Here is a 14,741-nt window from a genome sequence, read left to right on the forward strand (position 1 = left end):
TTTACTGTGCATCTTTTTAAAGTCTTTCTTTCCATTCCAAAGGGAGCTTTGGTATAGTCTGGTACATGTTTTGGCTTTTGGTTTCATATGAGAGTCCTGCAAAGCATCCTACGATCACAGATGAAGAAAGGAGATACATAGAAGAAAGCATTGGAGAGAGTGCCAACCTCCTAGGTGCAATGGAAGTAAGAATATTACTCATACTTGCTTTCTATGACATAGTACTAAAATCCAAAAAACCCAGACAGAAACAACAAAAAAAATCAAACATCTTTCTTCTTTAAGACAGAAAAGCACGTTTCAAACAATTGAATTTTTTGGGGGGTGGGGAGATCTGAAATCTGCTGATGGATTTCTGAGTGGATATTGTTTCTGCACAAAGAGAATCATAGAATCATAGAATAGTTTGGGTTGGGAGGGACCTCCAAAGATCATCTAGTCCAAGCCCCCTGCAATGTGCAAGGACATCTTCAACTGGATCAGGTTGCTCAGAGCCCCGTCCAACCTGACCTTGAATGTTTCCAGGATGGGACATCTACCACCTCTCTGAGCAACCTGTGCCAGTGTTTCACCACCCTCATCGTACAAAATGTCGTCCTTATATCTAGTGTAAATCTACCCTCTTTTAGTTTAAAACCATTACCCCTTGTCCTATCGCAACAGGCCCTGCTAAAAAGTTTGTCCCCATCTTTCTTATCAGCCCCCTTTAAGTACTGAAAGGCTGCAATAAGGTCTCCAGTTCTTCTAGCAGATCACTCATGGAATTTATGCCTCTTTTTCTACTCCAAAGTATAAAAAAAGCCGTACAACTACATTTGAAATTGCATAGTACCTCATAGTACCTTGAGTTCAAGTGGTTAATTTCCTTCTTATATAATCCATTCTGGAAGGTTTTCCTCCTCCTAAAAGTAAACTGGAGGAAAAACACTACTCAGTGTCTCTTGAGGTCCTCAGAATATCAGAAGAAAAGCAAATCCTGACTATTCTATGTTTCATTTGCAAGAAAGACTGTAAGTTGCAACAGAGGATGTTAGGAGAGCCATAGAAACATTCCCCATTCTCAGGGTAACTTTGCTGGAAACATGCTATTAAGCCTCTCATAATCTGACTTAGTTCTGTACTGGATTAGTTCTCAAGAATTGCTAAAAAAACAGCTATGAACTCAGAGAATTTTCTAGCCACTTAATAATCCTATCATGCTAAATAATAGTTCTTTTATTTCTCTAACTATTGAAAAGCTTTAAAGAAACTATCACCATGCTTACTAACTCAAGAAAGTAAAAAAATTTTGGTTCTTAAGCCTCACTTCATCTGCACAAAATTTTTACACCATCCATTCCCAGTAGACCCTCACTACCACTCTTCATTATGTTTTCTAATTGGTCAGAACATTGGTTCTGGATTGAACTCAGGAATAAACCATTTTTCTCTTAGTAAAAAAAACTTTGATCCAGATTAAACTGGAAATATTACAGAGTAATTTCTTTGATAGCTGACATGTTTAGGTGTTCTTGAGAGAGTGTCTGGATTGATATTCAACAACGTTCAGCAATGTTCATGGTTTCTTATACCTATGAGTTCTTTTGAAAATCTGATGTGAAATGAGATACTTCAAAGGATGTCCATATAATTCTAATTTGGGCTGGATAATTTCTGTCTGGTTTTTATTGTTGCTTTTTAATTAAGCATTTTTTGAAAGTGATTAGTTTGTATCAATAGTTCCATTGCTTCTAAAATATTTTGGCTGAAATTCTTCCCATAGTATCAAGTTAGCTTTTCTGGCTAGCTTTTTGTTAATTAAGTCACACTGAACCCTTAGCTCTTACGTGTAATTTCATAGGTATACAAGGTATTGCATACATCCATCTATGGCTGTTTTTCTTTGAAAAAAAGCCAGTATTCAAATCAACAGTAGACTGAATTCAGCCTGAAACCTTGCTGAAGCGATTTTCAAACACTCATCTGGGTCTGGATCCTGTATTTGGATCAACACAGATGGGCAGAACCCTGGGCTCATGGAGAGGTGCTGGGACTCAGCAGGATTGTAGCTCTGTCCATCTGTCATTTTTTTTTAATCATGCAATTCATTTTAAAAATACAGTAAAACAAACAAAAAATATATTGACCAAGCAGTTTCAGATGAGGCTTGATAAAAAAATTATTCAGAATGCTGGGGTTAAGATTTAAATGCTAAAATACATGCTTAAAATAAATCTGGATGAAATTGTGTACTTACAGTGTAAAATCTGACTGTTGCCTTAGATAGAGCAACATTGTCTTTTAAAGACATATTATTTTTTTGGACTTAGTATGTCCATGTTTACATGACTGAGATAATGGCACTTGTACATGAGTGTTGTGATACAGCTAGGTATCACTGAGTTTCTCCACTTATGCATTTTGTAGTAATTTTTACTTCCTTATGTTTTTAGATTAAATCTTGATCATCCAGACATGGATGCATGTACTTTATGTTAATCGAAGTCATTGGAATTCAGATAACATAAAGCTCCGCATATATGAGCTTGTTGGAGTATAGGTAAAAATGACAGACAGGAAAAGGGAAGACAGTTGATAATGATCAAAATGGTGACTGGATCCCCCTTTCTATGTTTCAGAAATACAAAACTCCATGGAGAAAATTTTTTACATCTATGCCAGTCTATGCAATAATTGTTGCAAACTTCTGTAGAAGCTGGACTTTTTACTTGCTACTTATTAGTCAGCCTGCTTACTTTGAGGAAGTGTTTGGATTTGAAATAAGCAAGGTATGTAAAAAGAATGTAAATCTTTTATCTTAGCTAAGTAAATATCAGAGCTACCTTTGTGGTATTTATTAGGAGAAAGAAAGCAAAGTGTTCTGTATCTTTATCATGGGTTTACAAGTCTTAAGTGTTATCCCTCCCAGTTACTGTTCCCTTGACCAGCACGTGTAAGTGAAGTAACAGCAATGACAAAGGATTGGATGGGGAAGGTGGAGGCAGGATGAGATTTAGTGATGATCTACTTGGGGCTGTATTGCAAAAAGACCTTCAGTTAAGTGCTTGAAACCAGATCATGTGTGGTATTAGAAAGGTATTGGGAAACCCATTACACTTCTGTCCCTGACACCCCAGGGGATGCAGGATCCCACCGAAGCTGTAAAGAAAGCATTGATAAGTGGTTCTGTTTTTCCAGGTGCATTTTACAAAGCAGTTTTAGGAAGGATAGTACAATTTATCACCTTTCTATATCCCCCTTTAATGTGGTGAGAACTGCTCCCCCTTTTTCACTTAGAAAGTGAAAGAAATGGTTGCAAAATATGAGACATAGGGATGATCTAAAGTTCCACATAGTTCATATGAATTTTGGATCAGACTTGTAATGTAAATATGGAGACATGCAAACAAGCCTTCAGAGTGTATAGTAAGCTTTCTACTAATACAGATTTCCTTCTTGTGAAAGTGACGGGTGCTTGTGCTTTTGAGAGACCTGTATTCTGTTGATATTGTTCCATGAGGTATTGTCACCCTAAATTGTGGTGTAAGTGACAATTAGATGAGTAGCTTCCAAAGTGTTGCCGTATTATGGAGTATTGTCAAAATCATGTAATGCCATCCTGCATTTAAAGATGGGCTTCCATCTTTAGCTGGAGTTATTTTAAGAAGCTTTGCTATACTTGAAACATCATTTGTTATGCATGCAATAAGAATGGTCACATTCTATAGAACTAATGGGATCATTTCGTTCTAGAAGATTTTTCTTAGAGTGCATTCAAAGAAATGCGGAGCTTGTAAACAATTACAGGAAAGTCAGTTTTCACCTGCTGTGACTATGGATGCTCATAAATGGTTATCATTTAGTCAGGAACACCTCAAAGCAGTAACTGCAATACCATAGTTAATACATGGCTTATTGGGAGAAACATCTATTAACACGAAGCTAGCTGTCACAACATAGTTGCCACATATATAAGCTGCAGTGAAATACACAATTTCACAACTTTAATTGAAGAATAGAGAAAACTTGTTTTCTTTTTGTTCTCACGGAGTCTGCCTGCTGCGCACACTGATGTAACTCAAGTCAGACATCAGGCCAGACTGATACACTGTTCAGATAGGAATTACGCAAAAGACCCTGGGCATAAACGTATGTTCAGATATACACAAGAATCAGAATTCGCCATTAGAACAAAATCCCATGCATATGAAAACAAAGTACCTGCAAGGCAGTTATGTTAACAGGAGATAGCAGGTGGCAGTTCGTGCCACACTCACTTCGAAGGAATGGTCTTCAAATATATTATTATTATTATCTTTTGGGACAGTCATCACAAAATTACTATGTCTTACTTTGCTAGTATGTACAGGATTTGGAATATTGTCAATGGATGTTTAGTATGTTATCTTTCACTATGTACAGAGTTTCCCCAACATATCCTTTGCCTGCATGAAATTTGAAGCTTGAGGGATGGTCAGAAATCAAAGGCAAATGGCCATTGTGCACGGGAGGATGATCCACAGGGAATATGCCTAAACACATTAGGTTTGCTGGGCAGTGCTACGCCAAACATATCACCCACAGAAACGTAGCAATTCCGTTCAACACATTTGATCATAAATTTTCTGAAAAGAAAGGGCAGAGGGACTATAAGTCAGGGGGAAAAAAGCCATTGGCTTAAATATAAACTGTGAAAACAATCTGTAAACAAAAAGTGTCACGGCATCAGAGATTCTTAAAAACTCTGGCTGTCCTTCATAAAATACGAAGACAACTTAAGATCACCAGTTTTGTTCATTTAATAAACCAAGTTAAGATTTTTAGTTTTAGCACATAGCCTGAAATTGAAGAGAAACAATTAATTAGTTGCTGAATGCTTCAGAAAATGAAGAAACAATATTTTCTTACGGTTTATACTCTGCTACTTCTAATGATTATTTTAGGTGGGTATCTTATCTGCTGTGCCGCATTTAGTGATGACAATTATTGTTCCTATTGGGGGACAAATTGCAGACTTTTTAAGAAGCAGGCAGATTCTTTCAACCACTACTGTGAGAAAGATAATGAACTGTGGAGGTAAGTCTTCCTATTTTATTAAAAAGCTTCTTGTACAGATTCAATGTCCATATAGTATGCTGTACACAGTAAACAAAGAAACCATGGTTTTATGCACTTATGAATCAATACTTTGTGCATTTCTTGTGTATTACAGATGTGGTTACTAAACAAAAGTAAACACAGTTGTTCCTATTCCCAGTTTCTGTGTACATGCTTGGTATTTGAAAAAGCGTTTAAGGTGTTAAAGAAACAGATGAGCTTTTGGGGGGTAATTTGCCTACCCTTAGCTACTTACTGAATCTAAGCTCCTCATCTAAAGACCCTGTGCACCAAGAGAGCCCAGACAACTACCTGAGATTACATATCTGACTTCTGAGAGGTTAAAGTCCACATGAGCTGAATCCTGGCTGTGATAAGGGTTGCAAAATGCATAAGCAGGTTAAGTGTCTATTCCCATTAGGGCTGGCTGGAATGACCTAATGAAATCACAAGTATTTATTTTCATCTTAAAACTGTCAGGAAGTAACAATAAATTAGCATACAAAGAATAAAATGAGGATTATTTGAGATAGCAAGAACATGTGGTTTTTTGGGATGAAAGAAATACCTGATTATATTCCACTCTGAGGTAATGTTTTGCCTCTGTCTTCCTATGAAATATTACCATATCCTAAGGCCTGCAATATTTGAGAGGGAATTCAATCTGATGCCTGGTTTTCTTTATGATTTCCCCAGGTTTTGGTATGGAAGCAACTCTTCTTCTTGTGGTGGGATATTCTCACAGTAAAGGAGTGGCTATTTCATTCTTAGTGCTTGCTGTAGGCTTTAGCGGATTTGCCATATCTGGTAAGATTGTATTACTGTTATTAGTAAATTATTTTATCTTAAGAGATAGAATATCTCATTTGGTTTTTATTCATTGACAGTAATTTAAACAAACCTCAGAATTCCAAATGACATTATTCATGATCGTTACAAAGGAAAGTACAATCAGTACCACATCTTCTATATTAGATTATTTTTGTTGAAATACTTCGATCTTTTCAATATTCGTTGCAGCAAATTAGACTTTCTTTTCAGTGAGGTGCTAATGTACACCATAGATCTTCCCTGAAATCAAACATATAACACCAATGGACTGATATTATACAATGATACTTAAATTTACACATCTTTGTTTAAATATAGGTCTTTTACTATTTTTTTCCACTGTGTATTAGTTAATGCTTTGTTACTGTTGCATTTTTTAATTACTTTGGGGCCTAATTACTAGCAATTTTTTTCTGATTTCAAATTCAGCTCTTCCCCTTTCCTGCTGATATATCACCTCTTTGCCTTTGCCTTTCCCAAACACAAGTCACCTGGCCTTCCCTTGTTTTCCCACTGTGATCTTCGTATCCTCTCCCATGCTGGTTCCGTATGTCTAAAACAGGCTCTCTTTTCTTTTGTGCCAAACACCTAAACTCTCCTTAATCAAATCTGTCCTTAATCCCACATATTCTACAAGGTATCATGCCTGTTTTGTACAACTTGAAAAGTGTATTGCACTTTCTCTAACAGTTATCTATATCATACTGCCTGCCTTTTGCCTTTTATTATCTTTCTGTATCCAAAGATTTGGTTTCTGTTTTCACTTACTTAAGTGCTTATTTTGGGTACAATGAGTTCTGTCACTTCAGAGAAGCATGTGTTTTTTCTAAGATTATTTAAATAGTTACTGCATAAATCTGAACAGGATTAAGCTGCTGGAAGTGCAAGAGAACAAACAAATATTTATAGAAATAATTAAGAAATCATTTATACATATTGCCTTTTTACTCCCTTCATTTTACCACTCAAGAACAGAAGGGAACTCCCTTCTGCTGGTCTGTGTGACAAAAAGAAAAATGTGGGCAATAGAAAAGCGGTACAAGCCGGGAGAAGAAATGACATGTTATTTACAGCACGAAATGCTCACAAATGACACTGCGAAAATATGAACTTTCTCCCTGCCTAAATATCTTCTGGGTTCTCTACTCTACACGGTCACTACTGGGATTTTTTTTTAAACTGCAATTTTGGGAAGAAAATACATTTGGTATCCTTTTATAATATATTTTAAAAGAAAAAGAAAACCCAGAGTCTCTCTAGGAATATTTAACCGTTATAAGCCTTTTAGAGAGAAAGAAATGCAATTAAACAGCCCAGATATGTCATAGTAAAATTGTCAAGTGATAGCATTACTTTTCAGAACTGAAGTAATGCTCTGCTTTTGGTATGAATATTTGCTGACCTTTGTATTGCAGGATTCAATGTCAACCATTTAGACATTGCCCCGAGGTATGCCAGCATCTTAATGGGGATTTCTAATGGAGTCGGGACCTTATCTGGAATGGTTTGCCCTATAATTGTCGGAGCAATGACAAAGAACAAGGTAAATGGCAATATGGTTTTCAAATCTTCCGGTTTAATACCCTTGGTTTCAAGAAAAAGACCTTTCCATAGTACAACTTGCCAGAATATCCCTATTAGAGTCTGGGACCTCTAGGGGACAGTATCTGGGAACTTGTGAATTTGAAGCATGCTGCACTATACGTTCACAAGGTCAATGCTTTTGTAGGCTAATGAATAGTGATTTTTGAAAGGAAGAAATAATTAGAAACTGGACACTTAAATGTTTTAGTTGTGCCGACTGTCACTGCCTCAATCCCTAATTTAAATCTTTCCTCTCAGAAGAGTTAGGTAAGTCTATGCACTAGTCTGATTTAGCAAATTTCTTCTTTACAGACACGTGAAGAGTGGCAGTATGTCTTCCTCATTGCTGCTTTAGTTCATTACGGAGGTGTTATATTCTATGGCATATTTGCTTCAGGAGAGAAACAACCCTGGGCAGACCCTGAACAGACGAGTGAAGAGAAATGTGGCTTTATTCATGAAGATGAACTTGCTGAAGAGACAGGGGACATTACTCAGAATTATGTAAATTATGGTACCACCAAGTCTTATGGTGCTACAACCCAGGTCAACGGTGGCTGGCCTAATGGTTGGGAGAAAAAAGAGGAATTTGTACAAGAGGAAGTACAAGACTCATACAACTACAAGGAAGGAGATTATTCATAACAAACCTAAATATTGGGTATATTTTGTAGTGTTTGTGATTAAATTCATTGTGATTGTTTGCACACAGAAATAAAATGTGGTATAAACATGTAAACACATATCAAACAGGAAGGTCTTACTGTAAAAAAATCCATTAAAGTGCAATCTGTATGAGTTGTGACATGTCATCACTTTCATTAGGTTATATTTGTTCTATAAACATTAGAGTTTTAAGGGTTTACTGGTCAAAACTATAGAGGCAATTAGATACTTACAGTATACAAGAGCTAAAACTCATAACTAAGGATTAAAGCACAACTAAGCAACCAAGTTGGCACATCTAATGCTCTTTTTAGAAAGCCAAAATTACTTGATCATTAAAAATGCACTTATATATTTGTTACACTGTATTGAAAGAGATTGTGTTAAATACACACGTTTACTCAGTGCAATGTAGGAATTGTGTGTTTAGTCTAAGACAAGAGCTTTCTTACAGAAGAAAGGTTGAGTCCTAGGCATTTACAGAGGATTGATCCAGTTCCTTTAATGGTAATTGTATCAAGCCTAAAGAACAAATAGGGCATATTGTATGTTTATCGTGATTACATGCTGCAGGCTACTCTGTGATGAATAAAAGAGTTATTTAGGAGTTTTATACTGAATGTTTGGGCACAAATTCTTATTTCTATTCTTTACAGAATCTTATGAAATTATAGGCATTGTCATGTTCTTCCCTGCATTTATCAACTAATATAAAAACAATACATAATGTTAAGTCTGACTTTTCATGCAGACTGTCAAGTCCCTTTACCAAAAAACGAGTTTTGTTATTCTTTTCTTTGCAGTATATTCCAACTTTGTACTGGTGTCTTTAGAGAGAGAGAAAAAAACAATATAACCTAGAAAAATATATAGTCTTTTACAAAATTCCAAAGAGAAATTTACTATGAGCAAGTAACCCTGTGAAAAAGGATGTATTTGTTTTGCAGAATATTTTGAAGCCAATAGAAGAAACAGAGAATAATTTAACCCTTATTCTTCCCTTAATAGCTTTCATATTTTTACACATCGTGCCACAGTTGTATACATAGATATAAGTTTATTGAAGATACTGTAATTACAGAAAATGTTGCTATTTTAGAAATCCCTGAAATAAAAAATGTATTTGTCTTTCGATTAAACCTAATAATAATGGACACTGAATATGAGTAACATATAAACTTACAAGAAACCAAAGTGGCAAATAACTAGTGTTGGGTTGAAAGAAGCCAACAAGCATCACGCTTGTCTTTTTAGCATAACTCAACAGTGACTGCAACATTAGTGTACCAAGCAATAAGTGCAATGCATTATGAAGTGCATAATCTTCTAGACTATATATTAACCTTCATTTAGCTTGTTGTATATATTTGGGGTTGTTGGGATTAAACCAAACGGAACCAAACTGAAGTTAGCAACACCAGACCACTTCTTAATACTCTAAAATGACAACAATGATCCATTTCTTAATTCAATCAAATGATTATTATCGTATGTAATAATCCGTTCTGGATTCTTGGTCTGTTCATTGTATTGTGCTAGTGATTGGAAACCCTGCTACCGCAATATACAACTTGAGGATTGTTTCTTCTCCTTTTTTTTAATGCAAATCATACCTTGACCTTAAGAAAAAAATATTTTGCTTTGTGCCTCAAAGTGATGTAAAATGTGACCATAGCTTTTGCTGTGTTTAATGAAAAAGATGTGGACTGTGTCACTTTTGTTGCTGCAAAAAGTGTTAATAAAATGCTCTATTTATCCTTTTATATAAAAAAGGACCATTGTAGTTTCTTGTCATTTTTTTAGATGCACTTTAATATAGGTGACTAAAATTATAGTCACAGCAGAACAAATTCTGCTGTCGACATGGAGATAATATATTATGTCCCAGCTGGGAGGTATGCTGAATACCCAGTGTCCTGCATTGTCTACTCTCTCCTCCAACCATGCACAGATGTGTGGGAGAGGCACCTCACTCTAGATTGCTGTTCCTCCTCTCATAAGGATGGCTGGAGTAGGTGTGAAAGAGAAAGGAGCAGGAGGATCAATGTGCCAGCCAATGCAGCAAAACTGGGAAAGACAGAGTGATCTGTGTTAGCTTAAAAGCTAGTGTGGATCAGCATTCTCTAAGGCAAATGAAAAGCATCACAGACTGCTGTCCTTGGAATTTGTTTCCTTTCTTGCTCCTGCAACAAGACTCCTCTAACTGAAACATAATGTTACTTTCCGTCCATCTTGGGCTAGACACTACAGGAATCAGGGGTAACAACAAATCCTATATTAAAAGTAAGTCTTTTTCTAACAAAATTTTTACTCTTCAATAATTTTCTTGCACCAAGTAGAAGAATGGGGAAACACCAAACTGAACAAAAGGCTGCAAAACGCTAGACAGAACAGTAACAGGCCCAGCGTTTCTCCCCAATAGGCTAGTTGTCATGAGATGCTGAGTCAGGTAACACACAAAGTTACTGCTAATTGTTTTGATGGACTGGTGTGACGTTGCGATGGAAACATCCTGAAAGATTCAAAAGTGGGATAAATAGGGTCTGTAAAAGTACTGTTGTATTTATTGTGGTCAGTGGACAGCTCAGAAAATGAAAACTAATTAACAAAATTAAAATCAATTCTTCTTAGTTTTCAGTCTAATCTTACAGGTTCTCTATCTTTTAGAATTGTTTCAATAATTTGCTTTCATTAACTGTAGGTAATTTTTTTTTTCTTATTAGCTTGACACCTTTTAATTACTTAGAACAAAGGAGAGACTTTAATTCAGGCATTAGACATTGCACTGTTCAGTCATGCACAGCTCAGTGGGAACTCAACAATTGCCTTTAAATGCTACAGCACTCTGAGATGCTCCACATTCTCTTTCTAGCTCTCTGCTTCTGCTTTGGCTCCTTTACTTCCTCTTTAAATGGCAGTACAGAGGAATCCATTCTTCTGGGAAGGAAGAGGAGCACGACAGGTTTTAAGATTTTTACTTCTTCACAGACTCCTATTCACAGAAAAATACAGGAACCAATCATCAGGAACATGACTGAGAAAGAAGAAGTGGAAATGGAGAAAATAATAGGATTCTTGCAAAGGACAATTACGTGAAGACAAGCAGCAAGAGCTGGATCTGTTTTAAGGAAAAGGAGAGTCAAGGAGACTTGACCCTTCATCTAAACCCCTATATTTCTCCTCAGTAAATACATTTATGTTTCTCCCTTGGTACTTCATTTTTATAAAGTAGTATTGCTGAAATATACCTCTTAAGCCTCTTCTGAACTGTGCCCTTTCTGCCCAGAGATTTCTCTTCTGCACTCAGATTCAAAGACCAGCTCTGCAGACACATTGCACTTGTATGGCGCAGTGTTCCTCTTTCGGAACTCTTAGCAGCTCAAATCATCCCCTTTATCAATCAGACTGTTCACAGTCACTTGATCATTTTGTCCTGTCACCTATTTCTGTTCTGTTCCCCTATCTGGTACTCTCTGCTCACTTACTATGTTGAAAAAAAAGGAAAGGAATTGTTACTCACATTTTTATTTATCAGTTAGTTTGATCTTTTTGGTGAAGAACAATAAGTAAAAGGAAGGGGCAGAATCCAGGCTCCATTAAAATCGTTAGAAAAGCTTTGAGTTTAGATGGGCTAGAATATCACCTCAAATGTTCACATTTATGTCCTCAAATGATTTCATATAGATAGTATCACTCAACCAGTGACAATTTTTTAAATATTTGGATCTGCATTGGTCAGATCCCTTCTGTTAACACGTACTCTTTGTTGCAGAGATAAAGCTATCATAAAGTGCTCTTTGCTTTCAGAAGTGATCATGAAATTCAATGGACTGAATTTCATAAAAACACTTTTCTATGGGGGAAAAGAAAGCCTCAAGGTAAAGGTTGAATAACAGTGACAAAAGAATATCTGCAAATATGAATGAAGTCCTCTTTCAGCATGAAGCTAGGAATAGGAATGAATGTGGAAGTCAGAATAAATGTCACAGTTCAAAGCCGTAGTTAGAAAGATAACATCACAGTCTTAGTTGCTGCCTCTGAAAGATGAAATGTTTTGTTCCTTTCAGGATAAGCTGTGAAGGAGTTTGAAGGCTAGTCTAAGTCTAGATTAACTACTTAACAGCAGCTGCTTTTGTACTTATTTTGAATTTGTCTGTGTTTTTTGCTTGAATAATTTTCATTGCACTGAGAGAATTAAGAGTAAATAATCAGAAGACCTAGAATTACAGTCAGATATTTTAATTAGATATCTATGTATATCCCCTCTGATCCAGCTAATGTGTCTGACGTTGCTATTCTAGCTTCGCCTAACACTTTTTCACTCTGTTGTAATCCAAAGCATGGCAAAGAATGAAATGTATCATATGTTTACATATGTACAACTACTGAAGCCTGTGTACTTAGTTACACTGAGGTCAAGTGCTTAGACACTATCTTCCATGTTTGAGAATTAATATTACAAAATTATTGTTGGCAAATGCCTCCTTGGCAAGGCTTTTAACATTAGAAACATATAAACCTTGCAATTTTTGCTTTAGGTGAAGCCACATTCTCTTGAATGCCATGGGTGAGGCATTAGAAAACAATACAAAATAAGATTTTGAGTGACAGTCCAACCTCTGGCAGGCTCATAAGAAAGTAAGTAGAGAATAAGTATGAAAGGCAAATGTAATGTAAAACATAAAAATGTAAGGATAAGTTAGAAATCACAGGAAATAAAATGTTGTAGGAAATTTAAGGAAAAGCTTATAGAAGAGCTGCCAAATTTCCTCACTTTTACTCATGGCAGTAGTGAGAAGAAAAAAACTGAATACGAAGTCCTAAATATCTGGCCCACCCTATCCTGAGTTTAAGGTATGATCAAAAGTTGGCTGAGAAGCTGATGACCATGTTCTGGCTGCACCCTACCTTGTCCTAACACAGTTTCTAACACATTTCTCTGTCAGGGCCACGAGGGCACTTACAGGCCTTAATTGCCCTGAGCATCCTGCCCTGGCACCCCCACTTGCACCCCCGTCCATTACCCAGGAGCCCCATTTCAGCTCAGGCCTGGGCTCCCCTGTCTCTGGTCTGTCTCCTGAATAGAAGTTGGATCTATATTTTGTCCTTGACTCCAGCCCTGCCTCTGGCCCCACCTCCTGTTGCTCCTGAGAGGGCTCTCTGGATGGACCCTGGACCTGATTCATTCCTTGCTGTCTCTGGGACTGTCGGTGGAGCTAGAACCCTGCTCTGGCCATGCTGTTCAGACCCTGTGGGACTGCACCCTGGTCAATAAGGGCACAGCCAGCAGCTGGGTCACCCTTGGCTCATGGATCATTTCCCTAGTGAGCTGCTCTTCCTGCTCCCTGCTGGACCCTTTCCATGTTGTGCTGGTGACAGTCTAAGGAGACTTGCTAAACTTCACCCTATGAAAGTGCATATGGTCAATCTTGCTAAGCTTCACCCTATGAAAGTGCATACGGTCAATTCACAATCCTGAAATCAAGCACCATTGTCAGTCCCTGAAGAAGCAGAATGGTGCATAATGATCCCATCATTTTTTTCTTAAAATACAATGAAACATACTGATATATCAGGCAGGAGATTTAACCTATCAGAGCATATTGCTTCATTAGTAGTAGGTTTTGGATTCCTGCTTAAAGTCTGTCTCCCTCAGAGATGTACTCTGCCATCATGGATATACTCATGGTTCCAGTTTCCTTTTGCAGGAGGAGCTATGTTTCATTTGTCAGTGTGTCTTGATGGAACTGAATCCAGTTTTCATCCTTGCACCCACCACAGGCTTTGTTCACTGTGTACAGGAAGCTGCTATTACTATCCTCAGTCCTGCTGGAGAGGATCAGCATTTACTTGTACTTTAACTAGCTTTTCAAAACTGATAATCTCTATGCTACTTCTGGCTGGGCACTGTTGCACAACGGCATACTGTCTGCTCACAAAAGTATGCAAGCAAATGATGTTCTTGATCTTTGCACTAACCAGGGTCAGCAGTTAAAACTGATGGTTTGCAAAACTGGCGATCAAAGCTTTATAAAGAGTAACACAACCTTGTACGACTGACAAGGAGTTGATGACGAGGTGTTGCTTGTACCCTGAGGATCAAATGCAGGTTCTGTGTGCAAAGCATAGTGAATAAGATGAACCTTTGACATGGACAAACAGTACAGCTATATTTAGTTTAGCAAGATCCCAATTCATACTAAGTAGTATGAATTCCTTCACATCCACTCTGACTGTGACACCTTGAACACTCAATATATAATTTATATAAGTGCAAATTTACTTCCTCTACTGCTTTCCTTTCAGAAAATACAGAGATTACACGTCATTAGCAACCTAACAAAATAAACTGGTTAACTTAATCAGCAACAGGAAGAATTTTATTTCAAGTGGTAAACTTATCTTATATGAGAAAGATAGCAGCCGTCCACAAAAAAGATGGTTATTAAAATTAATCCAATTGTAAAACATCACTTAAAATTTAACATGAACCACGTTAGAGTATTATTCTAGGTTTGTATATACATACACATACATGCACGTACAATATGCACATATATAGGTACACAGTATACAGATATTTG

General features: G+C 36.9%; 2 protein-coding genes across 3 annotated transcripts in view; both read left to right on the plus strand.

Moving 5' to 3' along the window:
- Positions 1 to 8,136, plus strand: part of SLC17A6 (solute carrier family 17 member 6) — a 31,605-nt gene extending 23,469 nt beyond the window's left edge. For both annotated transcript variants that reach the window (XM_075501423.1, XM_075501424.1), the window contains 6 exons: positions 43 to 185; positions 2,619 to 2,768; positions 4,923 to 5,055; positions 5,773 to 5,883; positions 7,323 to 7,450; positions 7,804 to 8,136. In XM_075501423.1, coding sequence (XP_075357538.1) covers positions 43 to 185; positions 2,619 to 2,768; positions 4,923 to 5,055; positions 5,773 to 5,883; positions 7,323 to 7,450; positions 7,804 to 8,136 — 998 coding nt within the window. The remainder of the gene's footprint in view (positions 1 to 42; positions 186 to 2,618; positions 2,769 to 4,922; positions 5,056 to 5,772; positions 5,884 to 7,322; positions 7,451 to 7,803) is intronic.
- ANO5 (anoctamin 5) overlaps positions 1 to 14,741 on the plus strand; it is a 373,671-nt gene that overhangs the window by 107,629 nt on the left and 251,301 nt on the right. The gene's annotated exons all lie outside the window — the stretch shown is intronic.

Source organism: Mycteria americana, chromosome 5 (genome assembly GCF_035582795.1).
Source record: "Mycteria americana isolate JAX WOST 10 ecotype Jacksonville Zoo and Gardens chromosome 5, USCA_MyAme_1.0, whole genome shotgun sequence".
NCBI lineage: Eukaryota > Metazoa > Chordata > Aves > Ciconiiformes > Ciconiidae > Mycteria > Mycteria americana.